Source organism: Synchiropus splendidus, chromosome 14, assembly GCF_027744825.2.
Source record: "Synchiropus splendidus isolate RoL2022-P1 chromosome 14, RoL_Sspl_1.0, whole genome shotgun sequence".
NCBI lineage: Eukaryota > Metazoa > Chordata > Actinopteri > Syngnathiformes > Callionymidae > Synchiropus > Synchiropus splendidus.
Genome location: NC_071347.1, coordinates 19180114 through 19203638, shown reverse-complemented (window position 1 = coordinate 19203638; position 23525 = coordinate 19180114). Strand labels below are relative to the sequence as shown.

At 44.7% G+C, this 23525-nt stretch overlaps 1 protein-coding gene across 2 annotated transcripts in view; it reads right to left on the bottom strand.

Moving 5' to 3' along the window:
* The window catches only part of roraa (RAR-related orphan receptor A, paralog a), a 253210-nt gene that overhangs the window by 73951 nt on the left and 155734 nt on the right, over positions 1-23525 (bottom strand). Inside the window, exon 2 of one of the 2 annotated variants that reach the window (XM_053886586.1) lies at positions 8857-8886. The exons of the other annotated variant lie outside the window; for it this stretch is intronic. Coding sequence (XP_053742561.1) covers positions 8857-8886 — 30 coding nt within the window. The remainder of the gene's footprint in view (positions 1-8856; positions 8887-23525) is intronic. 2 annotated transcript variants of the gene reach the window in all.

Here is a 23525-nt window from a genome sequence, read left to right as displayed (position 1 = left end):
ACGTCCTGCTCCCGTTCCACTTTCACTTGTCTCTGGGCCGTGTTTCTTGTTGCCAGTATTTAGAATTAGAATTAGAATTAGAATCAAATTTATTGCCATGGTCAGCGGGGAGCCCACTGACTAGGAAAGTGTTTTGGAAAAAAGTGCTGACAAAAAATAAAACAAAATAAAATGAAATAAAATAAAATAAAATAACAACAAGGCTGTTCACAAATTCAACAGTCTGACGGCCGAGGGGAAGAAGCTGTTCCTGTGACGGGAGGTTCTGGTCTGGATGGACCGTAGCCTCCTGCCAGAGGGAAGAGGAACAAACAGTCCATGACCAGGGTGAGAAGGGTCGGCTCTGATCCGACCTGTACGTGTTTGTCTTTTTACAAGTATCTCCCTTCTTGTGTTTCAGCTACGTTTTGTTTGCCCTTAAAACTTCTCAAAAAGACATCAACGTGACACATGCAAACCATTACTAGCTTTAAGAAAACACATACAGTCAGAAACACTTTTAACTGCATGGCTAACACATTCCACCGCTGTTACACAAAGGAGCTAGTTCAAGAACGAGGGGTGTATTTGCGATGTAAATCTGAACAGCGATTCAGAAAACCGCAAAAACCACAAAGTCGAAGACATTCTTTTGGTCTACCTCAGGTCCCTTCATTGCAAGTCACGACCACTCGTAACGCATCAAACAGTAACTACTCACAAGTGGACTCATGCGTTGACGGCGAAGTCGGCCTTCTGCGTTGCATGTTGATGGATAGGTGGTTCAGTGGAGGCCACTGTTTTCACTTGCCGTGAGGTTCATAAGGAGGGGTCGGGGCTAGGATCTGCGGGGGGTGGGGTGATGCTCTCATTGCTGTATGACAATATATATTTATCGCACCTTATGTGGCTACCATTCTGGCTGGACATATGAGGAGACGGACCGTGTGAGGACGGCTTGGATCGGAGAGAAGTCTTCCTCTCAGGATTAAAAACTCGTTTTACTTTTATTGCATTCTTGGTGGAAACATACCAAGTGACATAAGTGTATAAAGGAGCGTCCCCCAACAGCTTAACCCGTAACCTCCCTCTATATTGCGTCTAGCGTGACACAGAGGAAAGTGAAAGGTGCTTTGATGGCGCATTAAGTGTTTAGATTAGCGCGTCAACATGCAACATGGACAGCTGACTTCCGCTTCACTCGGTGACTATTCAATGACTGACGCCATGGAAGTGAGAATGTGTTGTCCGTCTTCCTCTTATGACCCCAGGCATAGTCACTGAGGCCCAGACTTGCCTCTTCCCAAAAACCTCCCAGGTCAACTGAGACAAAAGGGTGTCCTGGGTCAGCATGTCCATGTCCTGGGTCAGCATGTCCATAGAAATAGTTTCTCTTGAATTGGGTGGGGAGCAGTGCGAAGGAAACTCATTCTGAATTCATTCCTTGTAGCTGACAACGCACCCCAGCTACGTTGGTAGGGGATCCCTAGGATCTGACGCCATGGGACGGAACAAATGACCACCTGCTCACCTGTCTTCTGAACCCTCCTGGACTCTGGTAGTAACCCCAAAGACAAGACCCTTGTGCAGTAGTATACAAAACCTATGTGTCCAACCGACTCCGTAACGACAGCACAAAGACAAGCGCTCAACATAAATTCATCAGCACCATGATGTGGAGAAGCGCCACGACCTCTGCTTCCGTTGCTCCCCATGAATCAAACCTCTCATCCCGAGCTGACAGCGTCGTCCTGCTCTGAAACACCACAGGAACGTGGCGGAGGGCGGGATACCCGATGAGTGACGGATAACTCGCGTAACGCCCGACCCGCTCTCTCTGGCGAGCGCCGCCGTCCCAGCACACACCCTTCCTCCCTCACCTGGGGCGACAGACAGCCGGCAGACGAGAAATCATCCGCAGCAGATGGGACCACTTACTCCGACTGGCCCATCCGAGCATTGTGTCCTTGTCACATGTCACTTACTCTTGTTTTCCACTTTGACAACACTTCAACACAGGCCCTTTTCAGTTGCGGGTGACGCACAAAAAAAAAGGGACAGGGCGAGAAAAACGCTGACAAGGCGTCTCTTTGCTCTGGCTGAAGTTCTCTGAAAGAGCCGCCACCAAAAGAAGAACCAGATTAAGAGCCAACAAAGGCAGCGCACACTAGGGCCCACAAAAAGCTGTCATTCACCCCCAAGACTCCTTTTTTTCATTCTTCTAAAACACTCCAGGCCCCCAGGAGGCGATAATAGAAGCGTCCCTTCTTCGAGAGACCGTTGCATGGACAGAGAGTGGACAAAGGCTATTTGCAATTTTTAGAAAATGAGTTTGACGGAAAGTAAGTGGGTGGAAGAGCAAGGCAAAGGAGGGAAACAGTGGCCTGGTTCACGACAAATAGATAACTCTATTGATTCCCCTTTTACGCTGACTGCCCATCCGTCACTGTTGTGATTACACTGACCCATTTCAGGAAAAAAATGGCCACCTATTTCAGATTCAACTAAAGGACAAAAAGTGTTTTTTTTGGACAGCGGACAAATGGAGTGAGACGGACGAACCAGACGAAGGACCGGGGCGTGTTATTTCAGACTGTTGAGGGAAGCAACAAGTCGCAGAACCACGTTGGGATCAAAACAAGTCAAGGTGATTTCCCATCAGAGAAAGCGACTGAACTGAATTAAAGTGAAAAAAAAAAGTCTTTTCTGCCGACGATGTCGCGTGTGTGTGTGTGTGTCAGCGCGGCGTCTCACCAGACTATGTCTGTGTGCTGCTCAGGGGACTCCGGCTGGCTGATCTTCATTATCAGCCCGAGCTTAACAGTGTACTGGATGCACTTCCCACATGAGCGCAACTAACAAATCCCCACAGAGCTGAATCAAGGCAACAATGTGATGAAATACCTTCAAACAACATGAGAGCATGGAACACTGAGCGATGCAGAGACGACGCCGTCGGCTCCAGGCGCTTCCACAGGAATAGCCAAGCAAAATTAGACCGCAACTGCGACATATTATTTCCCTAAATTGGCAATGGACAGCGCTATCAAACACCATCTTTGGACAAGTAAAACTCCACAACTTCCACAGCCAATTCCATTGCTGCTTCACCACCCAGGTTCTCATGTAAACACAAACCGCTATTTGGATGAACAACGCGCTTTGTTCACTGTGGAGCGGGAAGAAATGTGCTCAAAAGGAAGCCCGCGGAAACAGGTTTTATAACTGGGTGTCACTGACTGAGTTTCAGCCGCAGCAGAATCTAAATCATCCACTAAAGCAGATTGGCTGCTCTGCGCGCTCCGACGAGAGAAACTCAATACAGACCCGACCGGATAGATGAAGATGCAGCAGGAAGCCCATGTTTCTCAATCAGAGTGAGGAGTCTGTCACCGGAATGGAGATAAATACAGAGGGAGCTAAAAAGGCCTGCACATCTGTCTCACCAGAGCTTTTTCCGGATGAACGTTTGTGCTGCTGCCCCCCTCTGGCCGTGGGCGAAAAAGTACTGCAAAGACCTGGACAAAAAAGAATCATTGCTAATGCTATGGTACATGGTGCTGTTATAGTCCAACTATGGACTAGCTGTCTGTCCAGGGTGTCCACTCCTGGCTGAAATGAACAACAGCTACATCTAAGAAGGAGGGTCTATGATTGACGCCGTTTGGCGTCTCTCTTCAAGTGACTCTTGCGGCCTATGTTGTCTTTAAACTCAAGCACATTATCTGTCATTGGTGGGTAGCACGTCATGTAAAGGAAGGACGGAAGTTGCCGTTAGCTTTAGCCGCTCCATCCACTCTGTATAGCACGGTGTGTCACTTGGTATATAAGGTGCCTTGAACGACCATGTGTTTCAGTCGACGGCAGCCTCAGTGAGGGGGTTGAGCCTTATGAAGTGTGATGTATGGCAAGTGACATGCGGGTGCAGTGGTGCTGTCTGCACCGTAGAAAGGTCAGTGGTGCACCCGGCTTAAAAATGCATGAGAATCACTAGTTTGGAAAAGGGGCAATGTTCTGAACTTGAGTCACAAACTCCTCACATCTTTTATTGACATTAAAACACTTAAAGTGGACTCTTTTCGCCCACATTCCGACACCACAGCCGGTCTCAGCTGCTGCTTCTTGTCTCCAGTCCTCCAGGAGGTCGGCTCTGTGGGCGGAGCTGTGGACACACGGGCGAAAACAGCGCATTTTTAGGGCTTTAAGGTCAATAAAACGCCTGTGATTTGAGGTGTTGATGCTCAATATTTTGGCAGCATGACGCTCTTTAACCTGTAAAAATCCATATATTGGCCACGTCGTTGTATAAGCTAAAGTTGCAGCTTATAGTCCGGAGATTACGGTAGTTCCTTCCACCACGGAGCTAATGTTGTCTTTGTCAGGTTGAAAACTGTTTGAAGATATTTATACCCTCTCAAAAATTTAATATATTTTGCTTTATTTCAATGATGCCTTTATACATTCTAGATAGATACAGATTTGACTTACACCTAAATCAACAGCAACAATCGACACCACCGTCAAAGCAAATCAATGGACAACAAGATGGAACATGTAAAAATAATAAAATCCCTCTGCCTTCAATCAGCATCTGCAAATGTGTGAAGGAAATGGTCTGGAAAAGATCCACACTCCACAGGAGAGTTATAGCTCAAGCACTGAACAACTGGGAGTTTGAAAGAAGTGGAGTCCAAGAGAGGAAAGAAGGTCCAAGTTCAGAGCGTAAATCTACGTCAGTCATGAAGCAGACGGAACGCCGAGAGGACGCCATGGTCATTGGCGCAATGATTTAAGTATCTGTTTTCATCAAGAGCACTTCATCTTCTGTCTGATGGCTGGATGATTCCTCGGGTCGGCTGGATGGGAAAGTGAGGAAGAAGAGAGGAAGGAGGAGAGAAGAGTGCCAGCGAACAGCTGCCCCTGTAATTTATATTGATGAGGGGACTGGCATGGCGAGGAGCTTCCAGCAGTTTGATCACTCAGGCAGAGCGGGGGGAGTTAGCGAGAGCCGGACCAGCTCTGCGGCTCCGCTCGGACTCTGAGCGCAGACGCAAACTTTTACAGGCTGCGATTCGATTCAGGATCAGGGTTATGGAAAGGCTGAGGGTGAGATTCTGTGAGGGCACCGAAGGCCGGTTGTTGGTGAGGATGTTAGCTAGTTGAAGAACACACCCAACATGAGTCTCAACATGGTAAAATCCTGTGTGGAATCATCCAATACTGGGAAAAACACCAGGGCCATGACTTTTAAAAGGGTATTTGATCACACAGTGTTTCACTTTATTGAAAGATGTTCAGCATAAACCCTGAATATCTTTGAGTGATACATATCTGGCTAACGTAACTCTGGGCGCAAATATTAAAAAAAAAAAAAAGGTATTTTTTTCAACAGCTTTTATTTTTTTATGTTGAGGTACAAAAACACGGTTAATGAGCAATGAACACCTAAAAGAAATAAGATCAACTTAAAAAAAATATATCACTCGTCCTCCAAATTATTCATACCCTTGCTAACTCTTGTGATTTTTTTTATTTTATTTTGTGATGAAATGAATGATTTTTTTAAAAAATGGTGTGTCAGTTATATGTGGCCAACAATTGAAAAAAAAAAAATCTTTTAAAAACATTTATTTCTGGGGTATTTTATTTCTGGCGTCCCCAAAAACGCCATGTTCAAAACTATTCATACGCCTGACAATCTTTCAACAAAAATGTGCCAAATGTGGTAATTTTTTGTCTTGTACTAACTTAACACAATGAAGTAAACATTGTTGGCCAGAACAGAATAAAAAGGGGGGAAGTGTTCAGGTCCTTCTTCATTCCTGGTCATCATGGTCAAGAAGAATGAGCTCAGCGAGGACCTACGTCAGCATCTTGTTTGTAGCCACACTGAAGGCAAAGGTTGCAAGACTATTTCCAAGCAGTATGACGTCCCTGCTTCAACCGTCCAGAGCATCAACAAGTACAAGCGGTTCGCCACTGTGAAAAACCTCAGTGACCGTGGACGGAAGCGTAAGGTGTCCCCCAAACCTGCGAGGAAAATCTGCCGAGAGGTCAACACCAACCCACAGAGGACAACCAAGGCCCCAATGGAAACACTTGACCAGGCAGGGACAAAGGTGTCACGCTCCACCATTGAGCGAGTCCTGCACAGAGGTAATTTGTTGATGGTCCCTAAGTGATGTCGGGTCGTAGCATTAGCGCTGCCGGTGAGAGTGTGTCCGCGATCAGTGAACCCTAATGGGGACGCGGAAGAGGACGCCGCCGCCAATACCAGAGCGGAGCTCCGTCCGATATCCAACTATTTTCACTAGCGCAGCAGGAGACCAGCATGTGTTGATGTGAACCAAGGCGACTGTGTCAGAGAACCTATGAGGACCCCTCCATCTAATAAAATAAACAGGGATCCAGAGAGTCAGAGTCGACCAGTGTCATGATCAAAGGTTCCCTGGATTAAAAATAAGTTTCAAACTACGATGGTGAACCAAAGTCCACCACACTCTCCACAACTGTCACACGGCGGTGTCGGCTGTCAAACGCCGCGGAGCTGGAGACCGCGGCGCGCCGTTACGCTCTCGTCGTGTTCATGTGTGCAGGTCCTATGCAGCCAGTGAGACGCGTGTTTATCGAATTTATCGTGAGATGCAGGATTGTCATTGCGGAGATTGCGACGGTACGGCCATCCCTAGTCCAAAATAAACCCAAACACTTGGGCGACACACTTTGAAAGACCTTTCCCTGCTTATTTAAACAGACTTTTCAAACCAGGCAGCCGGTTCTTGATGTAGGGCATCATGTTCCCCCTCATTATTTCTCCACCGTCATGTAATGACCAGACTCCTTTATGCAGAGGAGACCCTCCCTCAACCGGCCCTTGAACCTCCTCCTGCCGCACGCAGCCACTGCCGCTTCCTGTCTGCCAGGCACAGCAATCAACCACTTGTTAAGAGGGCTTTACTTTGATATCCTCACACGGACATGATTTGAATATTTCCCAGTGAAATGAGACAGAAGAGTCCGGTCTCTGCCCAGGGCTTTGAACCCAAGACTCCTAAATCATGCTCTTTGATTTGAGCCCCCTTCCGGTGAAGAGGTGCTTAGCGGCAGATTCATTAAGATAAGGAGGAAGTGGCTGGTGGGTCTCCCGCTTTACCTTGAAGATATCTGGACACGTGAACGCGCCGACAAGCAAACAGCGGAACGCTCTCTCTCTCGAGCCGCCGCTGCTGTTTGAGCAAGCTTTCCGGTGAGTTAGATCAAATCCTCTGCCCCGCCGTCTGATGTAAGAGGGAGTTTTACAGGGCGAAGATGGAGCCCTCACTCCAGCAGAAAAGCCCTCTGGCCTTCTCTCTCCACGAGTTTCATCACACTGATCAGAGTGAAAGGATCGGCTGCAGGGCACGAACAGACGCGCACGCTCACACACACACAAGCAGAAAGGCTTTCTTAAACGCGTTTTTGATTACACTTCACGTGTGAAAACTCCGAACAAAACTCTGGTGGAGCGTTGAGGTTTGACTGGCCTTCAATTCTTAATAAGAGAAAGTGTCAAGACTAGGGGGCGATATAGGATCCTGTGTTTCCCGTAATGCAGCATCAAAAATGCTTCATCTGTCTGGCGTTTCTTTTGCAACAGATGAGTGTGCGACATTGTGTTGTGCGACATTGGCGAAGGTGTCATACGAGGAAGACTGAATGGCACAGTTGTTGGTCAGGGATCAGAGGTGAAGGAAGTTTGAAACAGTGGTTGTGGACGAATTATGTGAATAGATAAATAACAATAATAACAGACTAAAAACAACAGTAATTCAGACTTCAGTCGAAGTTAACTGGAGGTTGAACACAAAGCAGCTGTGATCTGAAGCCTTTTCAATATTTCATTCAGTAATTTTAGTCCAACATTTTTAACAGAAAAAAAGTAAATGAAAACAGAATTTTTTTAAAATAGAATTATTTAGGATATACAGTATATGGCTTCAGTCAAATGGTATACAAATACAATTTCTGTATCAATTTTCAAGCTAAAAAATGGAAAAGTCATCCTAATCTGTCAAAAGCATATTAACATTTTTATTTTTATTTTTTTCAGCTGTATCATAGTTGTCAGCTTACCAGCAGTCTGGGGGTTTTCAGACCTGAGTGGTAGTTTGCCAGTAGTTTTGTTTGGATGAGAGTTCGACAGTCTGCTTTCCATGACTTAGAGTGGAAAACAGCTCAGCTCTATTTAGAGCGTCACTTGATTTGACCTCTGACCTTTTGTGGATGTGTCTCACGCTATTACAGTGTTATAACAAAATATATATGAGAGGAGTGTGTGTGCGTGTCAGCGACACTAAGACGTCTGAAATGCGATGTCGCCACTAGACCACCAAGCAGGCGCAAAGTTTCCAGAGGAACTTTGTGGTTATTATACTTGTTATGACTGACTATGTGACTTATTTTGCACGGTCCCTGTTTGCCTGCACTAAATCACATTGTTGTTTCAGATGTGGTTGGAGTGAAGCAGGAAAAACTCAATGAAGCACCCGGCACGGCACAGCGTTCAGCACCATGGACAGAGGTAAAGCAGGAGACTGCAACATTTGTCACTGGGGAAACATGAATACAGCAATAGTCCAGGTGCATCATTGGCACCTTCTCTGACTTCAAGTGGAGCATTGAATCGACAAGAGTTGTTGATAAAAAAATAAAATCTTCTCGGAAATACAGATAAAAAATGTTTACACTCTTTATGTGTTCAATTGAGACACAAACTTAGTAAAAAAACAAGTGAGTATGTTAACTAGCATCTCTTGGAAATGTTCTTCTTGTCTTGATAGTACATGAATACATGCAGGGCAACACATTTTTAGCCATGCTGGGTGTAAATGTACTCACAGGTGTGTGTCTTCTTTGTTACCGAGATACCTGGAAGAGAGAAACACGCGGTTAGTGACTCAAAATCCTCTCATCATGACCAGAAAACGTAAGCGAAATCTCAAATGTATCATTACAAACAGCATGAGGAATAAGAGTGCACGCGTTAATGATGGAAGTGTGTGACTCAGAGGCGCAACTCTGACCTTTAAAATCCAGAATTTAAGAGACGGATTCATTAAGACACAAGTGAGTATTAAGCAGACTCTCATGACTCAGAGCTGGCAGAGGCAACGTTGGGGCCGCTGTCGCTAAGTCAGTCTGTCCTTTTAAACCATCGTCTCATGGAGTCGACCAATTGGGTTCACGCTCCTGCAGCGGCTGCATCTCAATTCTGCAGGATTGGACTAATGCCCCACGAGCCTGAGTCGGGCGAGCGCGCTGCCAGCCGAGGTCCCCAGCGGCCGCCGGATGCTCATGCTTTGCGGGGCGAGAGCACACTAATAGATCCCACTTGTCATGCGGAAGCAATGGCTAATTTTTCTACAGCTTGCGTTTGAAACTCTGGGGACGGCGAGTTGACATGATTCAACGACTCCCTGTGAAAAAAGGCGTCTGGCCAGAGATAACAATGTTTCAGACATGTTTGAGGCGAAACAAGTCAAAGAGCAACGAGGGGGAAAACAAATAAGCCCTCCAGCCTCCTATAGGCAGAGTCACACACACACACACACAGAAACACAGGACTGATATGGAGTCCAGAGAGGGGGCGAGGGGAGACAGTCGCTGAGGGGACGGCAGTCTGTGATGGAGTTCCAGCGCTCGGGGCCAGAACCTTCCAGCCTCTACAGCTGTGACTTCCATGAGGAGGAAACAAACGGTCATCCAGTCACATCACACAGCCGATTTCAGGAGAATATTCAACAATAATGTGGAGCTGAAAACACAAGCGGACTTCACTTTCATGTGTTTGCGATGAAACTATGCCCATTTCCAAAGGACAATGCATATCTGACGTGGCAGCAGTAGAATGAAAACGGAATGCTGAAAAAAAGAGTGGAGAATTGTCTTCCTCAACTGTAACCTATTGTTTAACCAAAAATGATGGTGCAATATCAACTATTTAAATTACTATTTAAATTTAATATGCAAATGATCATTGTTTTAAGGACCATTGAAAAGGAAAGTAAGATTAATCTGCACTGAGTAAAATAAAAATTAAAATTAAAATTAAAATTAAAATTAAAATTAAAATTAAAATTAAAATTAAAAATTAAAATAAAAATATTTTCAAGTCAGAGCAAGGACTTTAATTTTCTTGTTCAAACAATCAAATATGTGTTAAAAATAAATAAATAAAAACTTTTTTTGATTACAATTTGTATTTTAAAACCACATAAAAAAACTTATTTACAAGAAAAAAATATGACATAATGTGAAATACCCTGGGCTGAATGAAGCATTATATAAAATGGAATTTACAATGAAATTATGAAACAAAACAGACATATAAAAACTGAATTATAATTATGCTCAATGAAAATGTGTCAAAAAGAAAACAAACGAAAAAAAAGCCAAGAGACAAGAGACAAGAAAAAGAAATGTTTCTCCAGCACGAGGAGCGACATTTGAACAAGTCCAAGACCCAACAGCAAATGCTGATCCCACCAGGGAGTGTACGTTGGCCTGTGAACTCAGTCTGATCCAGAATCACACAAGACTAACCACCAGAGACAGAGATCGCCGGCTTCATCAAGCCTTACACACCATGCAGATGACAAGGATGTGAGAACCCAGACTGTGTGTTGTTTTTGCTGTTGTCCAGCAGTCATCGACTTGAAAGTGCTTTTACAAGCTGCAGCCACTATGAATATGTAATAGCCACTCTCTGTAGTCAGCAAAAATATACATCACAACCAGCGTCCCAGAGGTGCGGCTGTACCACCTCATAAATAACATAAGGAAACTCAATACATCACGCTCCGCAGTGCCGCCGCTGGTGAAAAATGACACTGCAGCCTAATGTTAAAAACAAATGGCATGACAAAGAAATAAAAAATGTTGTTTCATTCTAACACAAGTCAATTCCACAAGGCCCACCAGTGCTTTTAAAGGTGCATGTCGCAGATTCATGGATCAGTTTTCTCGCTCAGCACAAAGTTGCTGGAACTGTTTAAGGTAGATATAAAATCCAAGTGGAAAATAACCTGATTCCAAAATCCATCTTTTAATGATCTGTGGCTGTACTGTCTCCAAAAATGAGAACCGAGGTTCGCGTTCCTCTTCCTCCTCCAAGTGTCGTTCCGCCGCTGCTGTTGTCAAGGAGAAACGGCCACAAAGCCAATAAATGAGTCAGAGGGTACGAAGGATGCAGTCGGCTTCGGGCTCTGACACTGGCAATAGCTGCCAGCTCATATCTTCTCCAGTGGATGGCAGGTTCAGAGGTCAGTCTGGAGGTGACAGTCTCCTTGGCTCACCAAAACAGGCTGCTCTCAGGCTACCTGAGTCCAAACTATTCTTTAAATCTATCACAGCTACGTCATTATTTTTGAATATCTTGGACTAAAGCAGTGTTCAAATCATCATTTCAAACTGAGAAAAATCTATTAAAAACACAGATATGAACCATGAAGTGAAACTCTATCACCAGCTTGTGTTGTCCAGTCCATTTCTCTTTTTGCAGCAGATTGAGTAAAGCAAAGACCAAAGTCGAAGGAATAAGTAAAATCCAGCACTGAAAAAGTTGCCATCCATAGAGGGCGACCACCACAGAAGAACATTTCAGAAGATGCGTTTTCTTATACTGCGAAAAAATATGGTTCAAGGTGTAAATTCTGCAGGATTCATAAGCATAACATTATCAGTTTAATTGTTGTATTAAAGGAGGACCTGCTGAAGAGAGGCATCAAAAGATGAAAGGAGTTGAAGAGGACAGTGCAGGCAGGGTGGAACTGGAGGATCTGCAACATCAAAGTAGCAGCTAGAATGAAAGTAAAGATTTGTAGGATAGTGGTGGTCACTACCAGGATGTTTGGTTTAGAGATTCTCGGTAGTCGGAGACGAAGATACTGAGGTTGTCATTGAAAGAGACTTCAAAGGACATGATCGGAAATGGATACTCCAGAGTTTGCGGAGAAGTTTGGAGATAAAAGTCAAATGGTTTGGACAGTGTTGGACCAAGACCGGTGGACGGGAGGACCACCAATGAAGACATGAAGAGGATAGGCATGACTCAAGAGGATGACCGATGACAACCAGAGGGACTTGCTGTGACAACCCTCCATCACAAGACAAAGGAGAAAAACATTTCAAGAGAGAGAGTTTTGAACTCGGCTGAACTGTAATTGAAGTCATAAGACAAGCAAAGGTTGACTTTTTGGGACACATTTTCTGTACCAGTGGAATCTGAAACTATTTGTGAGATGATCCAGTGAAACACCCAGGTCTATAAGTCTATTCGTGAACACGTGTTGTTGTGTGTGAGTATTAAAACAACTGCGTTGTCGCAAACTTCCAGCTAAACTGCGATTTGTTCGCGAGGCGTGCCACAACAAGAGGAGGGACACTTGTCACGATGTGGCCTTTGATCAAACACATTTGCCTTTGCCTCGGTAAACAATCCAACATTTGATCTCTTGAGACTCCATACGGGGAGATGACTAGCGGTTAACCTCCATCACATCTATCTGTGGGGGGCACACTTCCTGTAAACACGCCACTCAGGAGTCAAGTGTAACCCAGAAGAAAGTCTGGTTTGGCAGCCACTTTTCTCCAGCTGCTGGTGGAGCATCGCGCCATCTCCAGCGGCTCAAAGTGACAGGCCTGTAATGAAGTCGGAGGTGCGCGGCAGGCCGTACGTCATAATTTCAGGTTCCTTAAAGCCTGACAGGGAATGATGATCATGGATGGTTATTGTCACCCTGCCTCCCTCGGAGACGACGCCTGCTCTGAGGTTGTTGCACCGTGACATTCAAAGTTACAGTCTCCTTCATATAATGGAGCTGTCCTCTCAGTGCGCTAATGGGAGCGATCCATTTAACCTGTGCCAGAAACACACAGACGAGGAAGTTCCTAATGCGAGGCCTCTCCCGTGGGGACGTCACACTCCCCCCCCTGGCGGCTCCCTTCCTGCTGCTTGATTCATTGACTGGCGCTCCTCACTTATCCTCATTCACTGCTCAGTCTGGGGAGACAGGGAGGTGCGCGTTCTGCTTGGTCCTCATGCTGTTGCTGCACGCCCAACGCACACAAGGACACTTCAAACACGACACAAGCCAGGAAACCAGAGCAAGGCGGTCAAGATTATTATCCTCTACCTTCAAACTGTTGTGCCGTGCAGTTGGAGACCGCAGGAACATAGACGTAGCCCTCCTGGTTTTTAACTTCGGGGGGGCTAATTTTAAGTTGCTTCTTTGGTGAGCGTGATTGACGGTACGTCACCGTCTTGCATTGACAAGTAGCCAAGGTCCTTCGAACTGAATCACTGGGTGTCCAAAAAAAAGGTCCAGCTGTCATCAGATGAAGCCGAGATTTTCAGACTTCTCACAAACTTCTCAGAGCTCTTTTGGGGAAATATTGAGGCGTCATCTGGTGAGCTGAAAGATGGAATCGGGAAAGTATCGCAGGGCCCTCTCCAAGCTGGAGATGCCTCGAGAAGTGTGTCTCTAGGGAGGCGTCCAGTCAACTAAGTCAGACACAAAGAGGCTGTACCCCACCACGTTGCTCCACCTAAGACCCAAAACGTTGATCGACCAGTAAAGAGAGCCATGTCTTTTGACTCATCTCCACTCACTGACAATAGACTATGAGTGGGACCTTGGCAGGACTCGGGATCAGTTGCCCAGAATAGCTGGGTTTCTGAGGTAGCAGTCTTTGATTCCACTACTGCCTGATCAACCCGATCGGAACAAAAAAGGTCGAGTCCCAGACAAGTCCCTTTTCAGTGTTGCCGGAAAACATGCAGTTCTAGGCTGCTAAGACATAGACATCACTCTGTGCGTAGCCCAAAATCCTCGCACGAGTCTTTTAAACCTTCCTCCCATCTGCACTGACACACTTCCTCTTATTAGCCATTAGACCGCTTTGCTCCATGCACGTATGACTGTAATGATTAAAGTGATCCGAATCAGCTGCCCCCTAATATACTAAAACTCTTCATCCACGGAGAGTCCAACTCCCCGGAGGGCTCAACTAAAAAATGACTTCTTTGTCTCTGGGCGCTGTTATTTCTGGTCATTTCTAATTGGTTTTAACTAAAAGCAACCGCCCCATGACTCCACAGGTTTCACCAATGCATCGCTACGGACTTGTCCCGAAATGGAAGCTCTGCACCCGAATTAGTTCTAGAGGACACCGCAACTGTCACTCACAAAAGGAAGGGGCGGGAAAGACATTTATACTAAGATAAATATATACTTGTCTAGATATATATGCATATCCTTATCAAAATGATATTCAAATGTCCTCAGGATCAGAGCAGCCCCTCGCTGACTTGAAGTATTACATGCAGCTACAAATGTCTACCACGCTCGGGCACAGTGTCTCCCCTCATGTGGTTCTGCATTGCTGGACCGGGAAGTCTCCAGGTGAGCGCTCAGCGCGGTTTGGTGGCTCGTGAATTATGCATTGCAGCAGAGGAATTGACGTGGCCCAAGAGGGCCGAGAAACAGCAGGCATGGCTCGAAGGCAGATTGAAGGCTCTGATGGAATTTTAATTGTACCTCAGGGAGCGCCACGATAAATGCGATTGTTATTGGTGGGACATGGCTGCACAGGATCACTTTGTTTTACCGCCTCGCACCTGCATCCGGAGCGAGGTTTGCCATTGAGGTGGTCACACGTTGTGACAGAAACAGGGTGCTCCTCGCTTGTCTCCAGTGAAATTCCGAGCAATTTTCCAACCTCTGACGTGGAATTCCAGTCATGAAGAGAATTCAGATTTCAAGATTGAGTTCCAGGGTGTGCAGTATTCTGTCTGTGACTCGAAAAATGTTGTCTTGTACAGTAATAGACTGAAATGAAGGGTGATGAAGAAGAGTGATCGGGACAGGTGGAACACCTGGAAACGATAAAGTTCCTGACGCAAGGTTGAAAGCGAAGATTTATTGGATAATAGCGGTCAGTAACACGGTATGTTTAGAGTCCCTGAACGTAGAGTTGCACGTTGAAGATACTGAGCGTGAGTGAGAGTGACATGAAAGGACTAGATCAAAAATGAGGGTATCGGGGGACAGATGGTCTGGACATACAGAGAAGATAGATAGTGTTGGACCAAGAATGTTGGAGGTGGGAGAAGAAGACGCCCAGTACTCCACTTGAGGGGGTAAACAGGCGGTGGTATACAGGCGGGTGGCTTCTCCTCAGAACAAAAAAAAGACTGAAACCACCCCCCCTTTTCATCCCACCCCTAAAAAAGGGAATCAGTATGAGTGGATGTCTCACATCGGTCCACCCTGCATGGCAAATTGTTGACATCAGTCAACTCAACACGGCAACACAGAAAAACCGGCACAAATCACAAAAAATATTATTGTTGTTGTCACTGAAATAATGAACGATAATGTATCTATTGCAACAAAAATATGTTGCGTCTCCACGTGTAACCTTTACAGCTCATTTACATACAACTTGCCATGTGGTTTGCAGATACATCACCAGGAAGCGAAAGGTTAATGGCGAAAAAAAATCACAATCCGCCCTGAATTATTTTTAGATCTCGACCACTGGCGATAACCAATGACGCTCATGTATAAGGCAAGGAGGACATGGAGAGGTGTGTGACTAGGGAGGACGACCGAGATCGGTTAAGGTGGAGGAAGATGGTTATGGCGACTCTGATGGGAAAATGATGTTAGCATACGGTCCCAACTGTGGGGTTTATCATGTGTGCCTTACTTCGTCTACACTCCAGTGTACAAACATTAATACTCACATGAAGGAGTAAATATCCTTGTGGGTATAGGACAGGCTTTCCAGGGTGTCCCACAATACTAGAAACAACATCAAAGCAGGCGCTCCGATAAACGCAGGTGGATGGGACAGTGAACATGGCATTGGTTTTGCCAGAAGAATAAGGGTATAAAGCTAATCCAAATATAAAGACACTTACTTACTCATCCTCACCCAAGAACCCACACTTCACTTGTCCATTACCGTGATCCTTATTGACATTTAATGTCTCCCCTTTCCCTTGCATTTGTAGCAACACATTCCCGATCTGCAGTTGGGAAATGATATTTAAGAGCTATCAAACAACACAGTACAACGTAATGCCTGTGATCTGTTTACGCTGATCCTGACAGCCTGCGCGGCACAATGGTTCTTATTCGAGCGAGAGACAGTCCTCGGGGGCTTGGCGGATGCAGGAAGGCCCAGGACGCTGGTCAAAGCGAGGCCAGGGGCAGAGGCAGGCCTCTGTGTACTCTCTGCGCTGGCAGTTCCCAGCTCAGTGGTAATCTCTCCATGATCCAGCCTGAACCGCACATGAAACCCAATAGCCTTACAACCTGCACCGTAAATAAAGTCCAAACCGCACTCACCGACCACCCTGGATTAGCTCCTGAACAGCAGCTTGTTTAGGCCACCGCAGGGCATGTTTGCACAGCCTTTTAAACGCACAACTTAGAATAGATTGATTCTCTGCACACCGTTTAATCCGATAGGTGCAAATTGTATATGAAAAAAAAAAAATCACCTCTGATGCATCTGAAAAGCACATTAGCATTATTGCAATGTTCAGGTTACAGCTGTGGTTTTCGATTCAAGAGAGAAATGCATTCCCCAGAGACAACACTTGTAAGCTCTCGGGTTCTGAATTGACTCGGAATTTCCAAAAATCCTGGCGGATAAACTGAGACACTGGTAAAGTTGCTCAGTCACGACGCAAACTCAAGTTTGATGTCTTCCAGAAAGATGGACGACCAGGTAATGAGGACAAAAACACAGCTTTATTAAGATTCAGTTGGAGAAAAAGGAAAATAGAATGTTTCCAAGGTAGAGGAGCGTCGGAAAAGAAGCTAACAAGCAGGTAAAAACAAAAAAGGTTCCTCAGTTGGACCTCAAACAAACAAATAACCAATGAAACACTAGGTTCAAATATAACCTAAACATTTCCGAAATATTTTCTCCTTAAGTCAGACAAACTTTGCATTAGCGAGTTAGCTAATGTTGCAACGCTGCATTCTTAGCAGCGTTACAGCCTTGAATAGATGGCAACATCAAAGGAAGAAACTTACCTTCACCTCATCACCATCAGAGAAACTGGTAAAGGCCTCATCAGACCCTTGTACTGTACAAGTCAGGCTGACACTAGCTTTAGCAAAAAGACAACCTCTAACAAAGCGAGGGGGATTGACGCCATGCGCACTTCTGTTTTCCAAAATGTGTGGGAATATAACATCAATAAAAAGCAAGTTGAACTTAGAACTGACTCAAATAACTCTATTTTCTTTACCGCCACTAGAGAAAGAAGAAAAGCATCAAGCCCAAGATAACACATTATCATCAGTACATTAGCTTGTCCTCTGGTTAAATCACGAACCTTTAACTTAGAGTTTCAAGATTCCGACCGGTACGTGAAGAAAATTCGGAAGCAACATTTACATATTCATCGAATCTGATTGTGTTGTTGCAATTCCCCCCCCAAAAAAAACCCTTCACGAAGTTGATGTTGACTTGGAGAGTTTGAAGTAAGAGAGGACGCAGGCGACTCCCATCCGCATCATCTCTCGGGGCGAAGGACTTTGATGACAAAATAATGTCAGCTAATATGAGCGAGGCAAGGGCTGACTCAGAACCATATTGGACGCCTTTCATTACCATCACTCATTGACAGTCAGAATAGTCACCGCCAGCACACGTCTAATGAACGAGGGTCTGCGGGGAAGGCGGGCTCCACGCCAGTGTGTTGGAAGTAAAAGGTCCCTCAACAGTGGACTTGTGGCTCTGCTGATAAGGACGCGGCTGTAATTGCTCAGGAGGGAGGGAACGGCAGCCCCATTAGGTCTGGACTTGGCACTCGCCAATAAGCCAAACTGCCCCTCTGACGCCTCCCATGTAATGAAAACTTCCTCTGAGATGAATCACATGTATGTCCCGGCCGATAATGAATATCATGAACATGCCTCTTTCGGCTTTGCCGACTGAACCAAACATTCGCAATAATTCACTGGAAGACAGAGCGGAAGAAGCAGCAGAGGCGTGAATCACTGCAGTCATGGTCGGCACTTAGTGTGGCATCTATATTTCATGCGTTTCCTGATTAAAACCTGGGAGTTCTGCGAGTCCTTCACGCCCCACGCAGATCAAAAGCTAGTCGCATTAGCAGGGAGTTCATCAGCAGAGCTGTTTTTCCTCATCCAGCCATCGCAGCCAGGCCACGGCGCCGGAAAACTGCATTCACACGTGACTAACTCGAGTGAACCGCAGTCACATTTTCAACCTGTTTTCCAGCGTGAACGACCAAAACAAGTCGTCTTACAGAGTTGATCTGAGTCGACAAAGTCATTCACTCGAATGAGACACTTTCGCAGACTTCCACGCCACCAGTGACTTCCTGTTTCTGCAGTAGAACCTTCCGTGACGCCAGTTTAATTCCCCTCACCGTTAGAGCAAAAGACGACACCCGGTAACCAGCTGGAGTGTCTTCACTCCAGTCGCACACATTCACGCCAATGTGTGCGATTCAGAGATTTCTGGAGTTTAAAGCAAAGCTATGTTGAGTTGCAGGGACGAACTTGTGCGATTCACCAGTCAGTCTGAATTTGTTCCTGAAGAGGTTTGTGAGAGAGAGCCGATGTCTATCACGTATACATGCGTGCGACGCATTGACTCGAACTGTCTGGTTCCTCGTTGTCACTCAAAACGTCTAAATCATATCTGTAAAAACATGCTTGAAAGCAGGGGTCCTGTGGTTTTCCCTCATGTTACTGGTCAGTTTGCCTCATCTGATGTTGCTATTCATTTACATTAAAATATTTCTCAGCATTTCTCAGCACCACAAACACTGCAGGACTGAAAGGTCTCACTAGCCTCCTTTTTTAACATTCTATATGGATATCATCTGGTCATAATGTTTAAGTCAGATGTGGTGACGATGGCAGTGTTTTGATGATATGAATTGCATTTCATTTATTTGGTTTAGCACTGTAATAATTTATTTGTCATTTTTAATTTACACTGTTTTGTAAGAATCTCACTTTGGACCAACAAAACTGCATCCTGAGCGCCACATACGGTCCACAGGCCGCAAGTTTGAGACCCCCGCTTTAAAGGGACTCGCTTGGATGTGTGCGATTCAGTGAGCTACATAAGACTGTCCACCTCTTTCTTGTACGGTTTTGGCAGGTCATCGACGGAGAACCAGTTTCAGTCAAGTCATTTTTAAATGTCTAAAGTAACGTCGACCTACATGATGTGTGTGATCTATAAAGCGCCTGCAGAGTTTGTCAATTCAGCGAGTGGAAATGACTTGATATATGAAGAACTCTCTCGGCATCAGGGAGCTGGGAGTCTTCAGAGAGGATCAAGTCAGACCAGGCTCTGCCGCTATACGCAGCGTTACGTGTTCGACCTGAGAATCAGAGCCAGAGGAGTTGAAAAAGAAAGAAAAGAGCCGAGACGTCACATGTGCACCAGGTGTCTCTCACTTCTGTCCTCCCTTATCAGAACGTTACAGTGGAGGCTGGGCTGTGAAGCGACCTGACGTTTCCTTCAGCGGGGGGGGACATCACAGCGGCAGACAGACGCACAACGTAATCAAGTGAGAGAGACTTGTTTTTCTTATTTATGTGTCCTATTGACTGCGCGGTAACTGGATACCGCGGGACAGCCTGTCGAGATGCTCGGCCTCAGAGAGATTCTTCCAACCAACACGGCAGCAGCCATCTGATAAACACGCAGCCAGTCGATCTCCTTTCATTTTCAATGAAAAAGTCTGTAATCGCACACCACAATGTTGTGTCGAGAGCAAACTCAATACCCCGAGGAGAATCTGCTTAGGTTACTGTCTCGCTGCAAAGATGTGTTCCCTGATATCAGACAGAATTGTCAACTCCTTGCTTTCCATCTTTAGACCGACTTTGGCTCGGCTGATTTCCGGGGGGAAGGGAATTCAATTTTCCCTAACCAATCTCCGGAGAGTGACTTATCTGCTTAAATTTGATGTCATTTTAAGTCAACACTGATGGCACGCCACGGAAAGGGAGCTCAAGTGAAGGAAAACAAAGTACAACGAGGGAGGCAGCCCAGTCGCTGAAGAGACAGTAAACTTCAGCAGGTGGCTCCGCCGCCCACAAACTGTAGACCGTGATATGCACTTTCAAAGCAGGTGGACGTCTCTATCCACTATTCAAATGCCTTGCTGTCCACGGTCTGACAACCATTAGCGTGACAGCTGGAGTCAAGCTACACAATTGGATTTACTGTTCGACGGTAAAAGCTAGGCACAGCAACTACATCACGAACGTATATACATTAAAAATATTATATATATAATTTATTTATTTTAATTTTATTATTTACCATATATATATATATATATATATATATATATATATATATATAACATGGGCGTGGAACATACTTGTTTTGCCGTATTCAAATATAGTAGTAATTGCATATCCACTCATGATTTTATTTATTTATTTATTTATTTATTTTATTTCGGGCAAACTGATATAACGTTATTGCTCTATATTACTTTCTTTTTTCCTTCCCTATGTTACTTTCTTTTTTCCTTTTCTTTCATGTTAACAAGGATTCAATGTTATGCAGAGGTGTACTTATAATATTTTTTTAGATAAATGGCACTATTTACTATTTTCCTGATGTGTGAAAGTCGACCAAAAAGAAAGTAGCGCCGACAGTGTCTCGAACTGAACAATTATGAGAGCGGAAGCATAAAATCAAAGGCAGGTTCCGGAGAAACCACAGACAGTTGTAGTCCATTACATAGAATTCTTTTCAAGAAATTATTAAAAAAATTGCAGTTGAAATGATTCATCATCAAAGTGGTGGCGGTGGCTTTCCAGAACTCGCAAGAACACTCAAGAAAGAGGGTCGAACTGCTGCCAAAATGGCGGTGACCATTCAGAGTCAGTTGGATCCACATTTCATTTCAATCCTATAATAAGTTTTCCATTTACTTTGTCAACGGACTGAGAAATTATCGCCATGCTAGTGGAGGTAAAAAGGTCCAACTGAAGGCAAGTTCACCGGCATGTTTGTGTGTTCAAGTTAGCATATAGCAATATTAGCTGTTTTGCTATGCTAGCGCTTATGTTTCATCACCGTGTAGCCAGAGCAACTGAAAAAGAGGATAATGTTCGTGTATCGCTCAGCAAAACAAAAACAAAAAATACAATACAATTAACAGTTAAGATCGGAACATTTCTATGTTTATGTCATTAAAATAAATAAAGAAATAAACCTCCAGTTACACATAAAAATACTCTAAAAAAAAGTCTATCCTAAAATCTGAAAAAAAAAAAATGTCACTTTAATAAACCACCAGCACATAATTTCATTATGTATTTTAGGACGATTACAATCTGAATTCAAAGCCATCGTGGCTTCCTGCTGTCAATGGGGTTATTCTTCCGTCATTGCGTAACAGTGTCGGAGTGTAAACTTGCGGTGAAGTCATATGAAAGAGGGGCTATTATTAACCCGCTGAGTACACATAGCGATTGTTTATTTTCCCCTGCTAAAAAAAAAAAGTAGATAAACAGCTCCACAGCAAGAGTCGGAAGCAAAGCGGTGAACTTCCTGCGGGTTCTCCAGGTCACGTACAGTTCAGTGGTCCAACAATAACAGGAAAAGCCTTCGGTGGCCAGTCGCAGGATGACACTGCTCAGATTCATCCATGATGCTGGACAGTTTAAGCTTGGATTTTGACTCGCACATCCTCCCTCCAGGGTAAACACGCAGGGCCAGAGTACTTCACCATGAGTAGGAAAAAACAACGATGAGATCTTTGCAGGAACGCTAGAGGGAGCAGGTGACTTGACTGATACGTCATTTCAAAACATGAAATAGATAAGAACATCACCAACTGCATATGTCTGGGAGGTGAACGTACTCTCCGTTGGGAGGAGTACATGGTTAACAGTTTCACAGAGTTTTTGTCAATAAATAATGTGATCTTGAAATGATCATTGAATAACTGAAATGTGGATGAGAAGTATATACCTAGTACACGAGTATTATACACTGACTGAATACTTGAAAGTATACTTTAGTGAACTAAAACAATTTAGCTCGATGAAGTGTAATAATAGTATACTTACTAGTAAAGTACTTGAGTATGGGCTGGAGTACACTTGTGTACTTACACTGATAGGCAAATGTACTTTATAAAATGAACTTCAAGTGCTCTAGTTTTTGCTAAAGCAAATGGAGTGCAGCAGAAGACAAACTAATGTCCTTCATTTTCAGGAAGAATAATAAAGAATATTGGGCTGGAAGCAGCCTCGAGGTGTAACAGCCGCTCGACCCCTGAGTGGACATACGCACAAACAAAGACAAGGCCAGCGATAAATCTGACTGTACGATGAGGAGGTTTCAAACCAAACTGCCTTTGGTGAAGTGTTCATCCGACTGTTTTCTGACTGTCAGGCGGATCATCTACCTCTTACTGCGAAGCTTTGATTACGTTTTAAAGAGGGCGTCATCCTGTCTGCCTCTTCTTAAGTTGCTCTACTTTAACTTTTACTGCATTCAAGACATCTGATGCGATATTTATCTGACTCAAAACTGAGAACAGTCTATCTGGACGATGCTGAATTGCATTTCCGAGTCATTCGCTGTTGCTCTCTTCCATGTTTCACTTTCATTTTCTCAGTATTAATGACCTTTAAAATGACCTCTGCGAGGCACACACCGGTTTCGAGGGCGACTCCGGTGAAGTAGCGGTAGAAGATGAATGAAAGTGAGTGAATGACTAAAGGTGGAATCTGGAATCCCTCTTCAATAAATGAGTGTGTTCTAAACACATACTGCGACGTAGACAGTCTGAGCAGACGGAGCTGGAAAACATATACCAGACAGCCCCCGACGCCGAGTCCGGCCCGGCCCAGCGCTATAGTGCTGCCGCAGCCATACGTCCTCAGCGATGTGAAAGCTTGCAGCCGCGGTCGGCAGTAATAATTAATAGCATAGTCTATAAGCATTCCATTAGGTGCAAGCAGCTGTCATAAACATCTTCATTAATTTACAAAGCAAGCAACTGGGGAATTATGGCGACGTAAAAATCTGCTTCCCTCTGCCGCTCCATAGCACTGGAACAGATCGGGCTTTTAAATTTTTAAACATGCCTTTCATGTTCTCCAGAGCACTAAAAAGCCTTTGAACAGTCAGGTTGTTAGGAGATGAACCTAGTCGCCCAAAACCTCGTGTTTGACGGCGGCCATTATTTTCTTAGGGTGACAAGAGGTTTGTTTTTTTTTTTTTCAAGGACTCTCTCTGCACCAGTGGCATCACGAAAAAAAAAAATCTTTGTATGAGGAGTCGATTATAAGTGCCAGAAATCCCTTACTTAACTCAGTCCAGAGGTTGTTGTAACTGTTTCAAATTCAAACTACATATTTTTTCATTGCAATTTAGTCAAATATTAAAAGTTCTATTTTAAATTTTACAAAAATGTAAAATGATACAATGACTATTACATTGAGTATTAATCAAAGGAAAAGCGA